Genomic DNA, 20,993 nt, shown 5'->3' on the forward strand with positions numbered 1-20,993 from the left:
TTGAATTTTCCATTACTTTCCCCTTGGATTTTCCTTTTAAAAACCTATGCAAATCACCTTTTAAACCTGGTTGAAAGCTATTATGTTGCACAAACCTTTCTCTTAATAACCCAACTTGATTTTAAGCATATTTTTTTTTACTCGGCTTCACCTCAGAACTCATCTACTCAGCTTGGAAAACTACTGATTTGCACCTGATATGTTGGCACATATTCGGTCTCCCAACCAGATTGTATAGCCTTCAAAGACAGTCTGCTATTTTCTCTGTACTGCCCAACAGTGCCAACACAAAGTGGCTGCTCATTGTGAGACGACTGCCCACTTCTTCACAAGAAATGTGAGATTATTAGAGTTCTGTTAGGTACCTCATCCGGGCACAGAAGTTTGCTTTTCAAATCATGGCAATTACTTAAAAGTTTACCTGGAATTTTTTAGACTGCGAAATAAGAATTCCTATATCTGAAAACTGCCTAGTCTCTGGATTTGGGGGAAAAGCATTTCTCATTCCAATCAATCCTACCCTTGTTACCCATTCCAATGAAGTCAGTTATCATTATATAATGGTATTCTAGGCTACCATGAATTCACTTAAAGGAATCTTCTTGTTAAATGCTGCTAAGTGCCATTCTCTCATGGAATCTTTCATTAGTATTTGTTTTTAATTACAACAAAATGCTCTGTCTGGGAAAAAAAAAAGATATCACGAGATTTAGTTTTGAATCTTATTTTGTCTATTGTATGACTTTGGGGAGTCACATTCCTCCTCAGTAAAATGAGGTATCAGACATTTTTTGTCATTAATTCCTCTGGCAGTCAAGTGAGGCCTATGGACTCTCTTCTCAGAATAATGTTTTAAAATGCATAAAATATAATATGTAGGATTATAAAGGAAACAAATTACATTGAAATATTTTAAACACACACACAGACACACACACAGGCCCCAGGTTAAGAAGTCCTGGGAAGTATACTCCTTCATAGTTCTAACATTTTTATGATTCTTTCCTCAAGAAGAGTGTCTTACCATGTCAACCACTCTGTAAAGTGAAAATGTCTATTGCAGGAAACTAGGCATAGACCAACATCTTACACATATACCAAGATAAGGTCAAAATGGGTACAAGATTTAGACATAAAGGGTGATACCATAAGCAAATTAGAAGAGCAAGGAATAGTTTACCTATCAGATCTATGGAGAAGGGAAGAATTTATGACTGAACAAGAGAGAGAGAGAGAGAAAATTATGAAATGTACAATAGATGACTTTGATTACATTAAACTTAAAAGGTTATGCACAAACAAAGCCAATGCAACCAAGATTAGAAGGGAAGCAGAAAGCAGGGAAACAATTTTTACTGCCAGGGTCTCTGATAAAGGCCTCATTTCTAAAACATATAGACAACTGAGTCAAATTTATAGGAATACAAGTCGTTCCCCAATTGATAAAAAGTCAAAAGATAGGAAGTTTTCAGATGAAGAAATTAAATAATTATATGAAAAAATGCTCTAAATCACTATTGATTAGAGAAATGCAAATTAAAACAACTCTAAAGTACTACCTCACACCTATCAGATTGGCTAACATGACAAAAAAAGAAAATGATAAATGTTGGAGAAGATGTGGGAAAATTGGAACACTAATACATTGTTGGTAGAGTTGTGAAGTGATCTAACCATTCTGGAGAACAATTTGGAACTACACCCAAAGGGCTATAAAACTGAGCATACTCCTAGGTCTGTATCCCAAAGAGATCATAAAAAAGGGAAAAGGAACCACATGTACAAAAATATTTATAGCAGCTCTTTTTGTGGTGGCAAAGATTGGAAATTGAGGGGATGTGCATCAACTGGGGAATGGGTGAACAAGTTGTGGTATATGAATGTAATGGAATACTATTGTTCCATAAGAAATGATGAGCAGGCAGATTTCTGGTTCTGCTTACTTCATATTTTGTTAGTTTATAGACTTTTTCCTGCGTTTCTCTGAATTCTTCACATTCACTGTTTGAAACAGATGGTATAATAATATTCCATTATACTTATATACCACAATTTATTTAGATATTTCCCAACCAAAGGGTTAACAATCTTCTTTAACTGCTTAAACTTCTGACAAAGACAGGAAGAGGACAGCAAAACTGAGCTGTTCTCAAGAGTCTGGAGTACTGATTTGTGAGTAATTGTCAATTTTGCTCTCACTTCCCTATTTTACTGATCATAACAACATGTAAAGACTACCCAATATTTTAAAAGAGCATATTTCTGTTCATTCTTTCAATATATTATTAAATGTAAATGTCCTTGAAACAAGAGGATTAAAAACATTCATCTAAACATAAATATATGAATGTTGACAGGTTTTTCAAACATTTATTCCATAGAATTATAACTGGCTGTTTGACCTCAAGGAGCAGCTAGGTAGCTCAATGGAGTGTTGGGGCTGGAGTCAGTAAGACCTGAGTTCAAATCCAGCCTTAGACACTTACTGTGTGACCCTGGGCAAATCACTTAGCCTTCTGTTTGTCTAAATCTACTGGAGAAGGAAAAGGCAAATAAATCCAGTATCTTTGCCAAGAAAATTCCACGATCCATGGGTTCATGAAGAGTCAAACATGACTTAAGGACTGAACAACAACAAAATGTGACCTTGAACAAATCATTTCATCATTTAGTTTTCTCACCAGTAAGGATGATGAACCATCCTAAATGATCTCCAGGACTACCTTTACTCATTAAATTTCATAGTATTCTGATGAAAACTCTGTCTTTAAAGAAATCTCTGCAATGCTTCAATATAAAGAAATCTCTCCAGAGATGGAAATAAGGTTCCCAAACCCAGAATCATCATTTGACTATTTACAGTATCTACAGAGCACTTGTTATGCAATTCAAATAAAGGATCAAGGGCAGTATTTGTGAAATAAAGCCAACATAAATAGAGCATTCATCTCATCTCTAGTTTATACAGAGTAAGGCTCTTAAGTGGTCTCCAGTGTGATTATTTAGAACTGTGTTGTAACCAGATGGTAACTGTTAAAGTTGTTATGATTAAATGAGTTATCCTATTTGGGAATGGAGGGAGGGTAGGAGGGGAAGGGGACAGTAAGAGTCTCAGGACTTGACTATATCTTTAAATAGAGATAATGCTTGTTCAGTCCTTTCAGCTGTGTCTGATCCTTCATGACCCCATTGGGGTTTTCTTGGCAAAGATACTAAAGTGGTTTGTCATTCTCCAGCTCATTTTACAGATGAGGAAACTAAGGTAAACAAGGTTAAGTGACTTGCCCAGGGTCACACTACTAAGTGTCTGAGGCCAGATTTGAACTCAGGAAGGTAAGTTTTCCTGACTCCAGGCCCAGCCCTCTATCTACTGCACCACTTAGCTGCAGAGATAATGGTAGAAATATTCTAAACTCCTTCATAATAAAAACTCTTATATAGTGGCTTAAGATTTATAAAATACTTTCCTCATAACTACCTTGAGAAGCAAATAATGAAGGTATTAGTATACCTATTTCACAGACAAGAAAACTGAGACATGGGGAGGTAAAGTGTCATACATGCAGAGAATCACATATAACAAGTAAATGACAGAGTTTGGAGTCAAATCCAGGTTCTCTAACTAACTCTACCAGGCTGATGCTAAGCAATGAAATAACACCACATTTATATAGTGTTTTAAGGCTCACAAAACACTTTAAAAAACCAGCTGAGTGAGAGAGGTAGTACAGGTGTTGTTTATAGATGAGAAAAACTACTGTTTTTTGTCTGTTTTGGGGATGGGGTGAGGCAATTGGGGTCAAGTGACTTGCCCCAGGTCACACAGCCAGATTTGAACTCAGGTTCTCCTGATTCCAGAGCTGGTGCTCTATCCACTGCACCATCTAACTGCCTCTACTCTACCAAGCTGAAGCTAAGTAATGAAATAATACCACATTTATACAGTTTTAAGGCTCACAAAACACTTTTTGAAAACCAACTGAGGGCAGGGAGGTAGTACAGGCATTGCTTTCCTCATTTTATAGATGAGAAAAACTGCTGAGATTTTGTAAGGAGCACATGATTAAACAGAGATAAGTGGCAAAGCTGGGACTTGAAGGTCAGCACTCCACTATTCTATAATGTTGCCTTTAGTGTCCCTGGCACTGGATAACCTTGTGAGGAAGACTATTTTTGTCATCAAATAGATTGGTGGCTTTTGGCCAAAGTCAGTCTCAAATAAGTTCTATAGCAAACCTTATCACCACTCTGTGTTTTGTATGCCTTCTTCACAAATAAAAAGCATAGATTCTGACTTAGGGAATAATCTTTTTTTTTTAAATGAACAAAAAAAAAGTCTTAAGATTTGCATGTCACAAGGGAAATTTTACTGGCATAAAGAAAACTTTCTACTGTTATGACAAACTATCTCTATCATTCTGTGACATATGTGAAGGTCCTTTGTGATCCCCAGAGGACAAAGTAGTTATAAACTAGGAGAAGAATGATGACAAACCATTTTTTTCTTTTTAAATGTAGTACACTAGTCTTCAAAATGAAAACAAAAACCTAAGGTGTTGACTGGAATTAAAGGACTTAGTATAAAAACAAAACCAAAGCAGTGATAAAATTTCCGCATGCTTTAAATCAGTGAATCTAAAGCTGCAGCTGTCAGACCAACTGAAACTATTTAAATTCTTAGAAAATGACTCAATCAAAAGATTAAAGTTTCAATTTATAACACTTCTGTGTTTTAGTTACAAAGTCATAAATAAATCCAGCATGACAGAGAAAGTAAATATTTTATCAGTTGTTTATGCTGGCAAAGAGGAAAGGAATTTTACATGCAATTAACCACTTAGGTGTTTCTAGATATGCACCATATGCTCTTTGTATTTAAGGTGAGATAAACACAAATAAGTATTGGTTTGTTTAATCTCACATTTGCCTAGCAACATCAAAAACATAAAAATAATTGAGATCTTTAGCCAGACCAAAGATAATTTTCCATTTAAGGGGAAACATTTAAAAAGCAAAAAAAAAAAAAAATCCTTATGCTAGTGTGTTTATAAATCTCATTTCCAGAAAAATATTGAAATAGGAAGGATACCCAATTCTTCCCAAGTGGCTTAGTTTGAATGCTTTATAGAAGAAAGGAAAGCTCTACCTGACCATCAAGGGTTCTCTTCTAACATTATTTCAGAGATGCATTAGTCATATTTCAAAAACGTAAGTATTTACAACTGTCACAACCATCTGATAAATGACATAGCAAAAGTCAAATACAATATGAAATTTTCTATTCTTATTTTAAAACACTGCACAAAATAAATTCTCTATAATTTTTAGACAGATGGTAGAAATTATTTAAGGGATTCAGGTCTTCCTAGCAGAGGATTTTACAAAGAATTAGGTTTCTAAAATAATGTTGGCACTGCCACTTTTTGTTGTTATTCAGTCATTTTTCATTCATGTCTAACTCTTTGTGACCCCATTTGGGATTTTCTTGGCAAAGATACTAGACTGGTTTGCCATTTTCCTTTCCAGGAAAAGGAAACCGAGGTAAACAGGGTTAAACGACTTACCCAGGTTCACACAGTTAGTAAATGTCTGAGGCCACATTTGAACTCAGGAAGACTGACTCCAGGCTGGGAACTCTATCTACTGTGCCACCTAGCTGCCCACTACAGGGTAAATAAGTTAAAATAAATTACAATTAAATTAAAATACAATCTTTTCTGGGGCTGCTTGAAAACAAAAGTTTTCATCTCTATAGGATTTCTGGTCATAGAGCACGAAGAAAGGAAAATAGACCAAAGCTGCATGTTACACTAGTATGCACAAAAAATTTTAAATGAATCCAGAGAAGGCAGGCCTCAGATGTTGAGGGATTTGTTGACACACTAAGGTAAACACAAACACATATATAACAGTAGACTTTAGTTTGAATTTTAGGAAGCTAATGCCTTAGGAAAGAAATGTCTTCAAAGAAGACATGCAAAACAGACATAGACACAGACAGACAGACAGACACACACACACCCTCTTGGCCAATGAGAAAGAAGAGCTATTTTGGTGAGGACGTATCCTTAGAGATGGGATTGTTGGCTGAATATTTCTAGAAGCCACAGTTCATCCTGTCTCCCATCAATTCCCTTTCCAAACTATAGGAGAACTACATTAAGTGTCTCCAGAAATGTAGGAATTGAAGAAATGGTGGTTGAGGGCAGAATATATGACCTAAGAAGCTGTAGTTTAACTGTCATCCTGCCTCTCTCTAGCTGAATTCTAAATCTCAGGGTCTAGAAGGACAACTTGGTGTCTCACTGATACTTCAAAATCAACAAATCCAAGAAAACAATTAATTTTCCTTACAAACCACTATCTCTTCCTAGCTTCTCTTTTACTTCTAATGGCATTAATATCTTTTCAGTCGCCCAGAACAGAAATCTTGGTTTTATGGTTTCTCCCAGCGGAGTCTGCCTTTATAACTCTCACTACTAACAACGTAATTCAACAAATGAATGAAATTCATTTTTAGGCAGTTAACAACAGAGCCAAGCACTGTGCTAATTAGTTCCTGCTAGGGATTGGAATATAAAAGCAGAGATAATCGCTCCCCTCAACAAGCTTAGTTCTAATGGCAGAGAGAACACGTAAGAACAGTGATAGCCACGGAAGGGTGTTTTGATCAATGAAGTCATAGGGATGATAAATGGAATAATAGGGCAGTCTACTGACAGACACTTAATAGAATTCCCAAAGGAATAGTGGAGGGTGAGGACAGAGGGTACAGGAATACCATAGTATAGAAAATAGCTGGGGGGAAGATGGGTTCTAGGGAGTGGAGAGCCCAGAGGCCTAGTTCGTCCCAGGCATACTCTATAGTGGTCCAATTTCTCTGGACTAACGCAATGATCTCCTGACCAGTTTTCCAGCCTCTCCTGTCCAATCCAGCCTTCATGCCACTACCAAAATAATGTTTCTAATGGAACAACTCTACCCACGCTATGCCCTTAAGCATTCAGTGGTGCCCTACGAATTAATGTGAATCAAATAAAAATTCCTTGGTCATCAGATATTCAAGAACCTCTAAAATATGGCTCCAACCTAGATTTTAGCCTTTATTTCTATTATATACTCTTCTCCATGTGCTCTACACTCTAGTTAGATTGGACTGAGCTCATATATAATCACTTTTAAGGTTTGCAAAGAGTTTTACAAATATCATCTCATTTGATCCTCATAACAACCCTGGGAAGCAGGTGCTGTTATTACGGAAACTGAGATCAACAGAGGCTTAAGTGACTTGCCTATGATCACACAGCTCGTAAGTATCTGAGGTTGGATTTGAACTCAAGTCTTCCACACTTCAGGTCAAAAGTTCTATCCACTGCCCTACCTACCTACATACCAGCATTCTCCTGTTCCTGTGCATTTAAATTTGCTATCTAGCATGCCTGGAAAGGATTTTCTTTTCTCTTTGTTTTTTTAATTGTTAATTTAATTTTAATTGTTAATATAATTGACTTTTTTAATTGATGTTTTCTGTTTCTTATATCACCACAGAATCACATGTATCCATCTGCCGCCATTCCCCGCCTCTCCCACCATTCCCCGCCTCTCCCACCTCCACCTTGACAGCCATAAGGAGGTTTACTTTTGCTTTGTTTGATAGCATGATGGCAATTCCTGCATTTCTAGATTCACTTGATGCATAGTCAATATTTCTTCATCCTCTCAGTTTTATTTTGTGTATGTCTGGTTTTTTAATTGTGTTTCTTGTAAGTAACAGATTGTAGGCCATTTTCTAATCCGATCTATCATTCTTTTTCATTTTATTGAATTGTTAAATTCATTCACATCTAAAGATATAAGAGAGTTATTTATATTTTCCTCCATCTATATCTAAAATTGGTTTTTTTTGTCCAACTTAGGAGTTTCCCTTCTTCTGCTGTAAACACAGTATTATGTTCCTTTAGTTTCTTTAATATTCTTCTAAAAGGTAGCCCTGTTACCACCGGCTCTCTTCCTCTTATCCCTGATCCCCTCTTCTCATTGGTTACCCTTTCCTTTTAGGATTTTGTTTATTAGTTTCTCTTTCCTGCTTTTAATTTGTTATATATTCCTCCCCCACCTTTTTTCTTCTCAGTCAGGTAGATTTCCCCTTCCTCTCTTCCTCTTCAGCTAGTCTTTTTACATTAGCTTTTTTTAATTTAATTTTTGGTCCCCCCTTAAAAAAAGATTTCTTTCATTTTCTTCGTCTTCTTTTTCTGTTTACTTTAGACCTTCGTTCTCTCATTCATGATTCCCATACTCTTTTCCTTCTCTGTATCCTTCATATAATCAAAGCTTCCAAGGTACCCATTCTAGGCTTTGCACTCTAGGCACTTTCAGCCACTGCCTTGTAAGGCATATCTCATGGATTCCTCCTTTCCATTGTGCCTGACTCTCAGAACAATGTCAATTATTGCAGATGCCAGAGAGGATGCTGCTCCCCAGCAGTGCATGTTCCTCCTGCCCTCCATCTGTATCCTCTCTAATTGACCTTTTTTTCTGCATCTGTCTGGAAATCTCCCCGAGTCAATGCTCTCCAATTTTTCCAGGTGCCATCTGTCTCCAGGGGTTCTAATTCCATCCCTTCCCAGGACAAGCAGACTTTTCAGGCACCAAAATCCTCAGGCCTCATATAGTGCAGGTCCCTTCACCCATAGGAGCATTCATCAGTGGAACCCCTCCCACCTCCAAAATAAGGCATCCTTCCTTTCCTCCTCTTTTCAATCTTCCCCCCTCTTCCTCACCTACTCCCTTATAGGATCTTCTTCACTTAATTGCTAGCCCTTGATTTGCCCCTGGCACATCACTCACTCACTCTATCTCCCTCATGCCCACTCCCTTTCATGTATCCTCTCATGCTGTAATGTAGTTCCACAAAAGAAGTGTTCACATGTAGAGAAGGCGTTGCCAGGTTCTGTCCATGATGCCCCCTGATCGCCTCTTCATTGTTACTTTTGTCATGTATGTTTGGACTTACATTTGAAGAATAGGTCACCCTTAACTGCATACTGAGCATTAATGCTCTTCAGAACAAATTATTTGAGTTGCTATATTTAACTATTATGTGTCTTGGAGCTTGCAGCTTTGGGTTTTTTCCTGGAGGCAATCTGTGAGTCCTTTCAATTGGAATTTCATATTTTTATATTTAGAAGTTCTGGGAAGTTCTCTTCATTTTTTTCCATTATGATGTTAAGGTTTTTTTTCATCCTGTTATGTTCTTCTGGGAGACTTATGGTCCTTAGGTTCATGTCTCTATGCATCTTGTATTCCAGATCCATATGTTTTGTTTGTATAGTAAGCATTTTTTCTAATGTTCTTGTTTTTCCACTTCTCTCCTTTTAGGATGTCTTTCTTTTCTGTGTATTTGTACTTGCAATTTATTGTTCTCTCTTTTGTTTCTTTGGTGAGGCTGATTTGTAGAGATTCAAGTTTTTCTATTTTGCTTATTATTTCTGCTGTGCAGGACATAAATTCTGCTCTCATAATTTCCATTTCTCTTTTAAACCAATCAGGAACAGCACATTATGGTTCCAAGTTTTCAAATTACAAAGGTTTCTTTGCTTCAATGAGTGTTGGATCATTTCCCTTTGTTTTGCAGGATTTATTCACAGATATCTGAACTCACTTAGAAGATCTGGAGCCATATTCCCCACCCCTGCCTAATTTTCCTTATTCTTACTTTGAATTCCACTCTGATTGAGGTTTCCTTGGAGAACAGATATTAAAGCAGCTCAGCCTCCTCCCACACTGGGCAAGTCACTGTTCACCAGCCTAGGTTTCTGCCCTAAAAGACTTTTGGGTGGTCAGAACTGGCCCTGGCTGTGCTGTGCTCTTCCCTCAGGTTTGGTGGAATGCTACACAGCTTCCCACATGTACAGGGTCTTGTACTGGTGACCTGTCTCACCCCCTCTTTTCCTTAGTTTTCTAGCCTAGCACTTGCAGTTCAGAGCCTGCTTTCCCTGACAGTGAAGTTCAGAGCTTTGCAGCCCTGGTGCTTCTGGGTTGCAGTTCTCCACTGGCTTTTGCTCCTGTAGGGTTGTGGACAAACTAGCTATCAAGGCCTGAGAAAACTTCCACAGCTAGGGTTCCTTCAGCACTAGAAAGAAGGAGGGGGAACCAGAGTGTAAAGGTGAGTTTTAATGTAAGCGTGTATTGTATCCTTGAGTCTGCTAGGGCAGTCTAGTTACCTGGAAGTGGGAGAAGGATGCTTAGTGAGTTCAGGGTCAATGAATGTCAGTTCCTGTGTCCGTCCGTCCGTCTGTTCTCTCTCTCTCTGAAGTTGTTTTATCTTTGGGGCATAACTTATTTTGGGGAGATTTGAGAGGTCATGGGGATCAGAGAAAAGGTAAATATATATAATAAGAATTAAACTGTACATGGTAACAAGTAACACATTACATGCCAATGAAGCTTAGAGAAGAAACATAGCTAAGAACTTGCTTTATCAAGTATCATTTGCATATATCTGACACTGCCACTATCTGGCATAGAGCTTCATCATGTCTAAATCTGGACTTTTTAAGAGTTTGCTAGTTGGCTTCCCTGCCTGAAGTCTCTCCTTGCTCCAGTACATTCTTCACTCAGTTGTCAAACTGATCTTCTTAAAGTATAGGTCTGAACCTGTCACTCCCTACTCAATAAAGTCCAGTGGCTCCCTATTATGTAATCCTCCTCATATGTAAGTTGAAGGAATTGAACTTAATAACTGTAAAATTATGTTAGAACCCTGTAAGAACATACATAAATATATATATATGTGTGTGTGTGTGTGTGTGTGTGTGTGTGTGTGTGTGTGTGTGTGTGTATATATATATATATATATATATATGTATATATATGTTAGACACTTCATGCATCTCAACCCAGAAAATATCTCAATCCGTAATCTCACTGGTATAAGATTAAAACATATTCATGCCTTCTAATCCTGTGGGTCGCCTCTATGTGCTTCCTCAAATCTTCCATATGGGAGGTGTCTAATGTACTGAAGGCCTTCCTCTGTATCATCTAATACTTCAAGGATATCAAAGCAGTTCAAAGGATATCTGCTGCTCTTTGCTCTCACTCTCAACCAATCAATCAACAAACATTTTATGTTTATATTTTGTATACAGTTTTTATTTTATCCTAGAATCAACAAAGAGCCACTGAAGTTTACTAAGTAGGAGTGTGACATGTGCAGACCTGAGCTTTAACAAAATCACTTTGGTAGCTGTGTAGAGTTTGGACTAGAGTGAGGAAAGCTTTGGCATGGAGACCAACTAGGAAGGCTCTCACAGTAGTCCAGGTAGGAGGTGATGAGGATCTGAACTAAGGTGGCAATTGTGAGAACAGAGAATGGGACAGATAGAAGACATACTATGGAGGCAGAAATCTGACAACTGTCTGGATATATGGAGTAAATGAGAGTGAAGAGTCAAGTCACACATCAAGGTCGTAAACCTGGGTGAACAAAAGGGTTGGTGCCCCTTACAAACAGGGGAAAGTTCAAAAGAAGTATGGGTTTAAAATGGGACATCTAGTTTGAAGTATCTAAGAGGCAAATGGTGAGGTGGGTCTGAAGCTCTGGACAGAGTCTATGACTAAATATATACATTTGGGAATCAGGTGCACAGAAATAAGAAGGTCCTAGGGGAGCTGAGGGTAGAGAAGCAGTCCCAGGAAAGAGAAGTGAGGAACAACAACAGCCAGAGGGCATCATATGGATGATGATCCATTAAAAGAGACTTGAAATTAGCTAACAATGTGACAAGGAGGAGGAGAACCAACAAGAAAAATCAGTGTCTCACACACACACACACACGAAAGGAGAGAATATTCAGGAAAAGAGGGACATCAAATGTGTCAAATGCTGCAAAGAAATTAAGAAGGAAGAGAATGGAGAAAAGTCCATTAGATTTGTCAATTAAAAAATCACAAGTAACTGGAGAGAATCTGAGTTTCAGTTGAATTATGAGAGCAGAAGTTAGATTACAAAGGATTCAGAAAAGAGAAAGGAAGTCAAGATAACAAGTACAGATGTTTTTTTTTTTTTCCCTAAGAGTGTGACTGAGAGAGGGGAGAGAAATAAAAAATGATACTTTGAGAAAGTAGGGTCTACTATGATTTTTTTTCAGGATGGGGAAGCTTGGGAATATCTGTAGATAGCAAAGAAGAAACTAATAGGAAAAGACTGAAGATTAGTAGAGATCACTGTAGGAGAAATCTGATGGACCAGATGGGAAGGGATGGGATCAAGGGCATATACTGTATTTAACTTTGTATGTTTTTATTTCTATGTGTGTTGGATTCCCCACACTGAACCTTAAACTTCTTGAGCACAGGAATGTCACTTGAATTAGGCTGAAAACTAAATCTCCTTAAGTAAATCGAAGATGAATATCTTATATAAAATCTTGCTTCACAGTGAAACATCTAATTGTTAGGATCCAATATAAATTTTAATACATTTATAGGCACAACTACTGATTAACTTAAAAACTAATCTTACTAAATCATGCTTACAAAAACCCATTCTAATATCCAATGTCACCAAACAGACTCCAAGACCTAAAAGAGATGGAAAAGATTATCTAATTCTACCCCTCATTTAATAGATGAAGAAACTGAGGCCCTCCAGGAGGTTAAGAGACTTACCCAAAATCACACAACTAATTGGGTCAGAGCCAGGTGGCACAGTTTAAAAATAAAAGATTCCTTACTACTACTAACAATAATTAGGACTTAATCAGGCCATTCATCTTTTCATCAGTAATGAACTACTTTTTTCACTACCTGTCATGAATAAATGAATGGAAATAAAAGGAAAAAAACATAAATTAGCTCTAGTGATTAATTTCTGTCAGTCTTAGAAGTTAAGCAAACATATTCCTAGAGGAAATAGAATTTTTAGAACTGCCACGAAGTTTTGGAAATGTTAAAAATGTCAATTTTATAAATGAGCTATACATTTTCCATTAAGTCTCTCAGTTGTGAAAATTCCCACCAGAAATCCAAGGATTTCAGATTTTGTGGGGCAGAAGGTGATGACAGCCTACCCACTCTGCTCGAGTCCTAAAAAGAGAATTTCAGACCTTTAAAGTGTAATATTAAAGTCCAGCACTCACAGTGTTTGGTACATATGGGAGCCCATAAAATTTCTCCTGTGTTTCCTTTAAAATGTCTGTGGTTGACCTCTTTAAGGGATGCTTCCCATGGTAGATTTGATCCAAAGTTGAATAGAAGACCTAGACAGAGGAAAACATATATTTGGCTTTGGCATATAGTTCTGACATTTAAGATGTGGTTTACCAAATTATAAAACACAGCAGAATAAAAAAAGATAAATAACAGTTGAAAGTACCTACACAAATATAAGTGCATAAATGTTTTCATGCTAAATATAAGTACTATGTTAATGATTAAAGAAGCACTATCAGCCTTCTCAAGATTAGCAGTTGTGTACATTATAAACCTTGAATCTTACGAGTATAGTTCTCTTTATATACTACATATCAAAATAAGTTTTAAACCACAAGATTGGAGGTTTGCCAATATTTAAGTAGTTGGAAGTGTGAGAAACAGAGCTACAGCTTGTGACCTTATGGGCCTGTAAAATTTCTTCCTGGAATTCCAGTATTTTTAAAATGATACAACTGATGTGGTCAGTGTCTATATACTGAGGTGACAAAAGACAATACCGGGAAGTGAGGCGAAAGAGAAACTGCAATCTAGTGTCTGGTCTTCAGATGTCCCAAAGGACTGTGATGTAGTTGTTGAGGGGACTGAAAAGAAAGGCAAATAGGGCAGTAGCACTTAGTATTAGAAGGTCACATGGGAAGCAGGTACTTGCCTAAGAAGAATTCTGGCTTAACTGGATGGCCAGGAAGGAAATGACCACCTCTGAATATAGAAACAGGGACAGGATATATGTAATTAAAACATAATTAAAGAGTAGAGAAAGGGCAAGTACATTCCCAAGAAAATTAACATTGATGCTTTCAGAGCTTTGTGAAACTGCACTTCAGATTTAAAATTGGAACAAAGGAGAATACGCTTTTTACTGAAATATCTTATAAACCTCAGAGTAGCACTAAGGCAAGGAAGTAGAAGAATCTATCCTGCATTTTGAAAGGAAATTCTGTCATAAAAATGTTGTGCTTGAGACCCTTATCTAGCTGAGATAGATATGGAATTTGTAGAGAATGTGCAGCTGTTAACTTGAAAGGAAAAGGGATTAGCATGGATAAAATAAAAATTCTAAATAACCCCTAGCTTCTGGCTTCATCTAGATATAGGATTATAGGTCTAAACTAAATTTGAGCTTTCACCAGCTAAAATGCAGACACTTCCTAAATATAAATATTGACTTTGTCTAATGGCTACTGTACAGCTGCAGTTCAATATAAACTTTTTGATTCTCTAATGGGATGAAGTAGAAATAACGAACCTGGGTTCAAATCTTGGCCAATTGTGTAACTGAGGACAATCATCTAATACCATGGGCCCCAGTTTCTTCTATAAAATGAAGTTTTCATACATGATAACAACTATAACCTGGAGAATATATCTTCCCAGAGAAGCTATGGCTCCACTCTGCTATAAACAGATAATTATTTTGGACTGGTCCTAGATTCCATATAGTAGCTACAATTCATTTAATAGCTTCAAGACCTGCGTAATCTATTATAATGTGTTGTACTTTGTGTGTGCTTGTCTCAAACGTAAGGAAGGTGGGAATGAACGATGTGTAGCGACCTCTGAGGGCAAGGATGACTGCCTCATCAACCCCAAGAAAATTAAATACTTCTGTGAGCCCACCATATTGCCAGAGTACCTTTAATAGATTGGTGTAAATTAACAGATTCAAAATATAATTAATACATAATTAATTTCAAGAATAAATGATGTAAATTCAAAGCTCTTCATATACAAATACATTGAGGAACTGAAAAATATATCAAATGAAAGGAACTGAATAACAGAAATTGTATCATACTTGACAAAACAACTATAATTCAAATATTTCAGCTGATAAAATGACAGGGACAAAGACATTATTTTAAACTTTAACAATTATATATATTCAAAACTGCAAATTGTATCATATCTCAAGGAAGATTATACTTTATACTGATGCACATAAACACCAGAAAAAAGGTATAGCGCTTAGGCCTGTAAGATAAATTGGACACATTAATGCTTCAAGTTGATACAATTAGCTATTCTGTATGACATGGATATTAAATAGCTTATTCTGTGTTCAATACCATAGAAAGCCTGCATTTGGAGGGGAAATGCTAAATGCTACCTCAGGATCACAAACTTGCAAAACACCATTTTAAAACAATATATTGTTTAAAAAAAATTTCAAAAAATGTTTAATCTATTTCTAACCTACTCCTTAGAAATTTGAAATAAGACTACTCTTTCCCAACTTTGTTTTGGCTCCACTGTACAAGCTTCTGTTGTGTAATACTAAAGCTGGGCATAAGAAAATATGTTGGCAAAGATTTTTTAGAATGGTTTTCCTTTTTAAAAGAAAATACTAAAACATTTGTTCAAGAAGAGAAAGCCACAATGTGGGCTTTGAAAAGACAGTATCCTCTCAGATGGATAATGGCAAAGACAGATTCATCACTCATAGAATGCTTTTTATTTTTAAACTATTTAAAAGTCCTTAAAAACTCATTTTTATCTTAACTTATACTATTTCCATATAGAACAAAGGTTCTTAAGTCTGAGGTCTATGAACTTGTTTTTTAAAATATTATAATAAATGTATTGCAATATTAACTGGTTTTCTTTGTAACTTATGCATTTCATTTTATGCATTACAATATTATTTTGATAAGGAGTCCATAAGCTTCATCAGACTGTCAAAGGAGTCCATGACAAAAAGGTAAAGAATATCAGATATAGATAAGAGTTGAAATCTAAAGTAAAAAAGTGTTAATTTCTATTTCTACATATCTTGGACATTTTCATTTCTGAAATAAAATTTAAGATGCAACAAAAACAGAGCTGATTTCTTTATACTGTTTTTAATGTGCTACGGACTAGTCTTCAGGAGAATATAGGAAACTATAAGAAAGATGTTTAGGCCACTGGCTGGAACTTTTAAAATGAGGGCACTGAGGTTATGCCTAGATAATAGACTTCCACTTTAAAAGTGAAATTTCATCAAATACCTCAAATTTTAAGTGTCCAGACACTTGGTTTCATGAGGACATGACAGACCACAAGCATATTTCACCCAATTTTCTAGATTTCAAGTGAGCGTTTACTGTCAGTTTATTGCCTAATAATAATGTTAATTTTTGTTTAAATTTCATGTTTAATATTTACAAAAACAGATAAAACGTTGAGGAGATAAATCATAAGATTTGATTTTTATCCATGCAACTAATAAAATAAATGACTTTGGGGCAGCTAGGTGGCATAATGAGTAGAGCACCGGCCCTGGATTCAGGAGGACCTGAGTTCAAATCCGGACTCAGATACTTGACACATGTACTAGCTGTGTGACCTTGGGCAAGTCACTTAACCCCAACTGCCCTGCCAAAATAAAATAAAATAAAATGAATGATTTGAAGGAGTTTTGCGATTTTATGATTTGGTTTCTCAATCTGAAAATAAGAATAATTTTACTTGTCATTTCTTTAATGAGGACATTGTAAGAACTGAACATGTCAATTTTTGTAAGTTTCCTTTAATTCAGATGAAATATGTCTTAGAATTTTAAGTATTATCCTAATAAATGTGCAGCATTGGCAAGAACCTAAGGTTTATGTTTATTTTACAGAACTACTCTGACTAATCATAGAACGAAGGCACATAATACAAACCTGAAGTTGCATATCAGCAGCAGCACAGATCTTTTTGGATTCACAAAGTCGAGACACCATATTTTTGGGCAGTGCCTTGGAAAAAAAAATACCATAAGTACCAAGTAAATTGTTGAAAAAAACATTCATTGCACTGCATTTGAGTCAGAAACTAAAAAATATATCAAATGAAACAAAATGCATAATGGAATTTTATACTTTAAAAATAATTATGACTTTTAAATAATTCAGGTGACAAGATGACAGGATTGAAATCCTGTTTAACTTCCAAAAGTTTGTCAAATGGAATTATATACATTCAGGAATACTTTTTAAAAATCCATTTACAGCCTCAAAGGTAAATAAATATAGAATTAATCCTTTTTCATTTATGAAGCCCATTTAAACATTGTGTCATCACTTTTTAAAGCACATAGATACAATGGTGGTAGGACTAAAATATCAAAATGCAAGGAAGTAAAGTTAGAATTGAGAGTGGCAGCCATACTTGAAACTGAACTGTTGAAATTTCAAATAACTATAGTAATGAACTCATATTTTCCAGCCTGAAAGAACAGAAGTGCATATTTACTGGTCCATATGCATGATCCAATATAGTTTATGACTTCCTTCATGTGACTACTGAAGATTCATTCTCTATCCTGAAATTGGTTAAATAAATTATATTTATCCTCAGAAATAAACTAATTACTGACTTGAAAAAGTATATTTTGCTTATCTAGTATGCATAATGGAATTTTATACTTTAAAAATAATGATGATTTTAAAATAATTCCATTGACAAGATGACAAGGTTGATGACATATCTCCAAATTACAGCAGGTAGGTGGCACCGTGGTTAGAGTGCCAGACATGAATGAAGTCATGAAGACTCATCTTCCCAAGTTCAAATCTGGCCTACTAGCTGTATGACCCTGGGCAAGTCACAACCCTGTATGCCTGAGTTCCTCATGTGTAAAATGAGCTGGAGAAGGAAATGGCAAACCACTCCAGTATCTTTACCAAGAAAACTCCAAACGGGGTCACAAACAGTTGTACACAACTGAAACAAAAGAACAACAACCTCCAAAGTACAAGCTCCAGGTTAATTGATGTCAATCATTTAGCATTTATTTAACATTTCACACCATTTTACCAATAAAAAAGGTATTGTTCTGGACAACTATGCTTAAAATAAGAAATAAACAGGACTTATTTTAAATAAGTTAATTTTGATGTTTTCACAGGATATATTAAGTAAAAATTGCAGGAAGGTATGCTAGAACTTGAAGAAAAACATAAATGATGGCAACCAGTAATAATATAAAAGCAAGGCAGAGGACAAAGGATGAGAGGGAAAAAAATTAAAAGTTCCATCAATGCCACCTCAAGATATAGACAAAATAATTAAAATTTGTTAGGAGAAACCAGAAGCCACATGTCTTAGCCCAGCATTCGATGCCACAAATCCAGGAATACCATAAATAAAGGACAGTGTAAAGAATAACTTGACTATTTTTTAAAGACTGATCAAAAGGATTCATAAGAAAATAGGAAAGGATTAATAGGAAAATGTTACTTTGGTAATGGTAATTTATTATCAATACCATAAGAATATCACCAAAAAGTCTTTAATTTTCAAAGGTAAAATCCAAATTTGGGTTTAAAAATAAATGCAAAATTATAAGATGAGGATTATAGTTAGACAATATTTCAAGTGAAGAAGGACTGATCTGAGGACTTTAGTTGAACTTCATTATGCTTTAACAGTGTGATACAGTAGTCAGCAAAGGAATGCTTTAACAGCAACAGTGTCTAGACTAAGGGAGGCTATAGTCATACTGTCCTTTCCTCAGACCTACATCTGAAGTATGACTGTCTTCAGCACTAGGTTACTCATTTTAGAAAGGGCACTGATAAAGTGAAATAGTCCTAGTGGAAGATAACCAGAGTGGACTATAGATCACTGAAGGAATGCGGCTAGAAGAACACTTAGGGGTAGAGTATTAATATTAGTAGGGCTGTAATATAGAAGAGGAGAAAGGCCCAGCAGGCAGAACTAGGAGCAATCGTTGGTACCTAAATGTCTGTCTCTCTTTCAATCTTGCCCCATATTGCACCTTAAGTTTGTATCAAGTTGTGGTGACTTGAGAAGCTAGCTGATTAGTTATAATAATTTTAATAGAAAAAAATAACAGACTGGATCAAGTGGATCCTTACACTAGATTCAAGTAGTCAAAACCAAAGCATCTATTTTCACAGAGACAGCTACCTCCACTTTAAACAGTGTCTCTAAAAAAACTGTCTTAAAAGCTATAAAACAACATCAAACATCAGAGTCTACTCATAAAGGACATTTTGTTAAGCATTATTTTTAAGACACAACTACAATAAGCATAATTTTTATTTTCTTGGTGCTTAGTCTGAAGCCAACAATATAAGGAAAGAACAAAAAACAAAATAAGTGTAAAATAAAATTATAATCAACTAAAAGATCTATTTTTTGGGTACTATAAGGAGTGCAAGAATGACACATGTCCCTCACCTTTAACAAGCTAACTACTGTGGTTGGGGTACAAAACCCTATACATATATAATAGAAATGAAAAATTATTCAATCATACATGGCAGGGAATAAGGGTCAAATGAGTAGTGAAGTAACTAATAAAAGAGCTCAGAAGACAAAGAGGTCACTGTAGGGTGGAACAAATGTCAAAATAATAAATTATTATATCACTATTACATGGAAGCAAGGTGGCAAGTGCCTTTGTATTGTAGAGGTCTTAGGTTAAATCAGGTTAATCTTCCAGGTTAAACAAAGATACGCTATTTCTACATAGTTCAATTGTTGGACAGCTCACTGGAATTTGGAAATGTACTATGATTCCAGGAATGGAGAATGGTATTATTTTCATTCTGTAGATAACATCTTCCATTGTAAAGTGACACAAATAATACCCTAAATTTTACAGAAACTGTTCTCTTTAGTTTGCATATAAACTAACCAAAGGTAAAATAAGGATAATGTTTGCAGGTTAAATCTTGAATATTACTAAAATTTATCTTCAGGTAAGAAAAACTGTTTATTAGCTACCATATTATTCTGTAAATATTGTTTTACTGATCAGTCTTGGTAACCAAATAACTCAATTCTTACTATAATGTTAAAAGTAGTAATGTCTACAAAATAGCACAGATTTTTTTTTATTAATCTCCTAAACTTAAGATCTATATTTTGTAATGTGTTTAAGTGATTGTGAACTAATGTAACATGGCTTTCAGATATAGCCACATGCATAGTTCTTATGATAGTAAAAAACATTATTAAAAGTTTTAACCGTTAGGAAAAAAAGGTACCATAAGGAAAGCCTGAGGTTCCAAGCTTCCAAAAAGTTCATACCATTTACATATAGCATGTAATCCATGTGAAGAAAAAGGTGAGTAAGGTGAATAAATAATGTAATTGATTCTGATTAGGGTCAATGAGTAGTAAAATTTGTATACAAGGCATGGCTGCTATCTAGGTTACTCTATAGCAGGGCTGTCTAACCTTAGGTTTTTATTGAAACAACAGACAATATATTTTGATTAGCCATTTTAGCGAGAGCTCTGTGGTAGCTCAGCTTCATTTACCAAAGCATTTATGTAAATTTCTATGCTTGTAGACGGGCTGCATTTTGGACAGCCCTGCTCTATAGTAAGCAACAGTAAAAGAGCAAAGCCATAAAAAAGAGGTGTAACTAAATAATTTTACTTTAGGTAACAATATTCTGGCAGAGACAGCACTCTACTCACCTCTAAGGTAGTACCCTGCACACCTAAGCACCCACTCTTCTTCCAAGGGAAATAGTCATTCCAGACTATCAACAAACTCCTGCCCTCAAATTAAGTGGCTGACTTCAAATAAGCCAACATGTCCTAACTAACTCAACTGAACCCAACCAAGAAGAAACAGGTTTAAGAGGATGAATGCCCCTGACTCAAATGGACCTCCTTTGCTAGGGAGGGAAAATACCATCAATAGTGTGTGGGGCCTAACTTAAAATGGGTGAGGTTGATCCCTGGGCCTAATCAAGATGATCATGGTTACTCTTGAAATACCCCACTCAGCAGTATCAAATGAGAAGCCAGACCAGCCAGAATACATAGAGA

The 20,993-nt window shown here is 35.9% G+C and overlaps 1 protein-coding gene across 1 annotated transcript in view; it reads right to left on the reverse strand.

Annotated features, from left to right (window-relative positions):
• The window catches only part of LOC118837892 (mitochondrial intermediate peptidase), a 204,438-nt gene that overhangs the window by 72,333 nt on the left and 111,112 nt on the right, over nucleotides 1-20,993 (reverse strand). Inside the window, exons 15-16 of the mRNA XM_036745033.1 lie at nucleotides 16,863-16,937; nucleotides 13,143-13,262 (exon numbers count right to left, since the gene is read on the reverse strand). Coding sequence (XP_036600928.1) covers nucleotides 13,143-13,262; nucleotides 16,863-16,937 — 195 coding nt within the window. The remainder of the gene's footprint in view (nucleotides 1-13,142; nucleotides 13,263-16,862; nucleotides 16,938-20,993) is intronic.

This window comes from Trichosurus vulpecula, chromosome 2 (assembly GCF_011100635.1).
Source record: "Trichosurus vulpecula isolate mTriVul1 chromosome 2, mTriVul1.pri, whole genome shotgun sequence".
Taxonomy (NCBI): Eukaryota; Metazoa; Chordata; class Mammalia; order Diprotodontia; family Phalangeridae; genus Trichosurus; species Trichosurus vulpecula.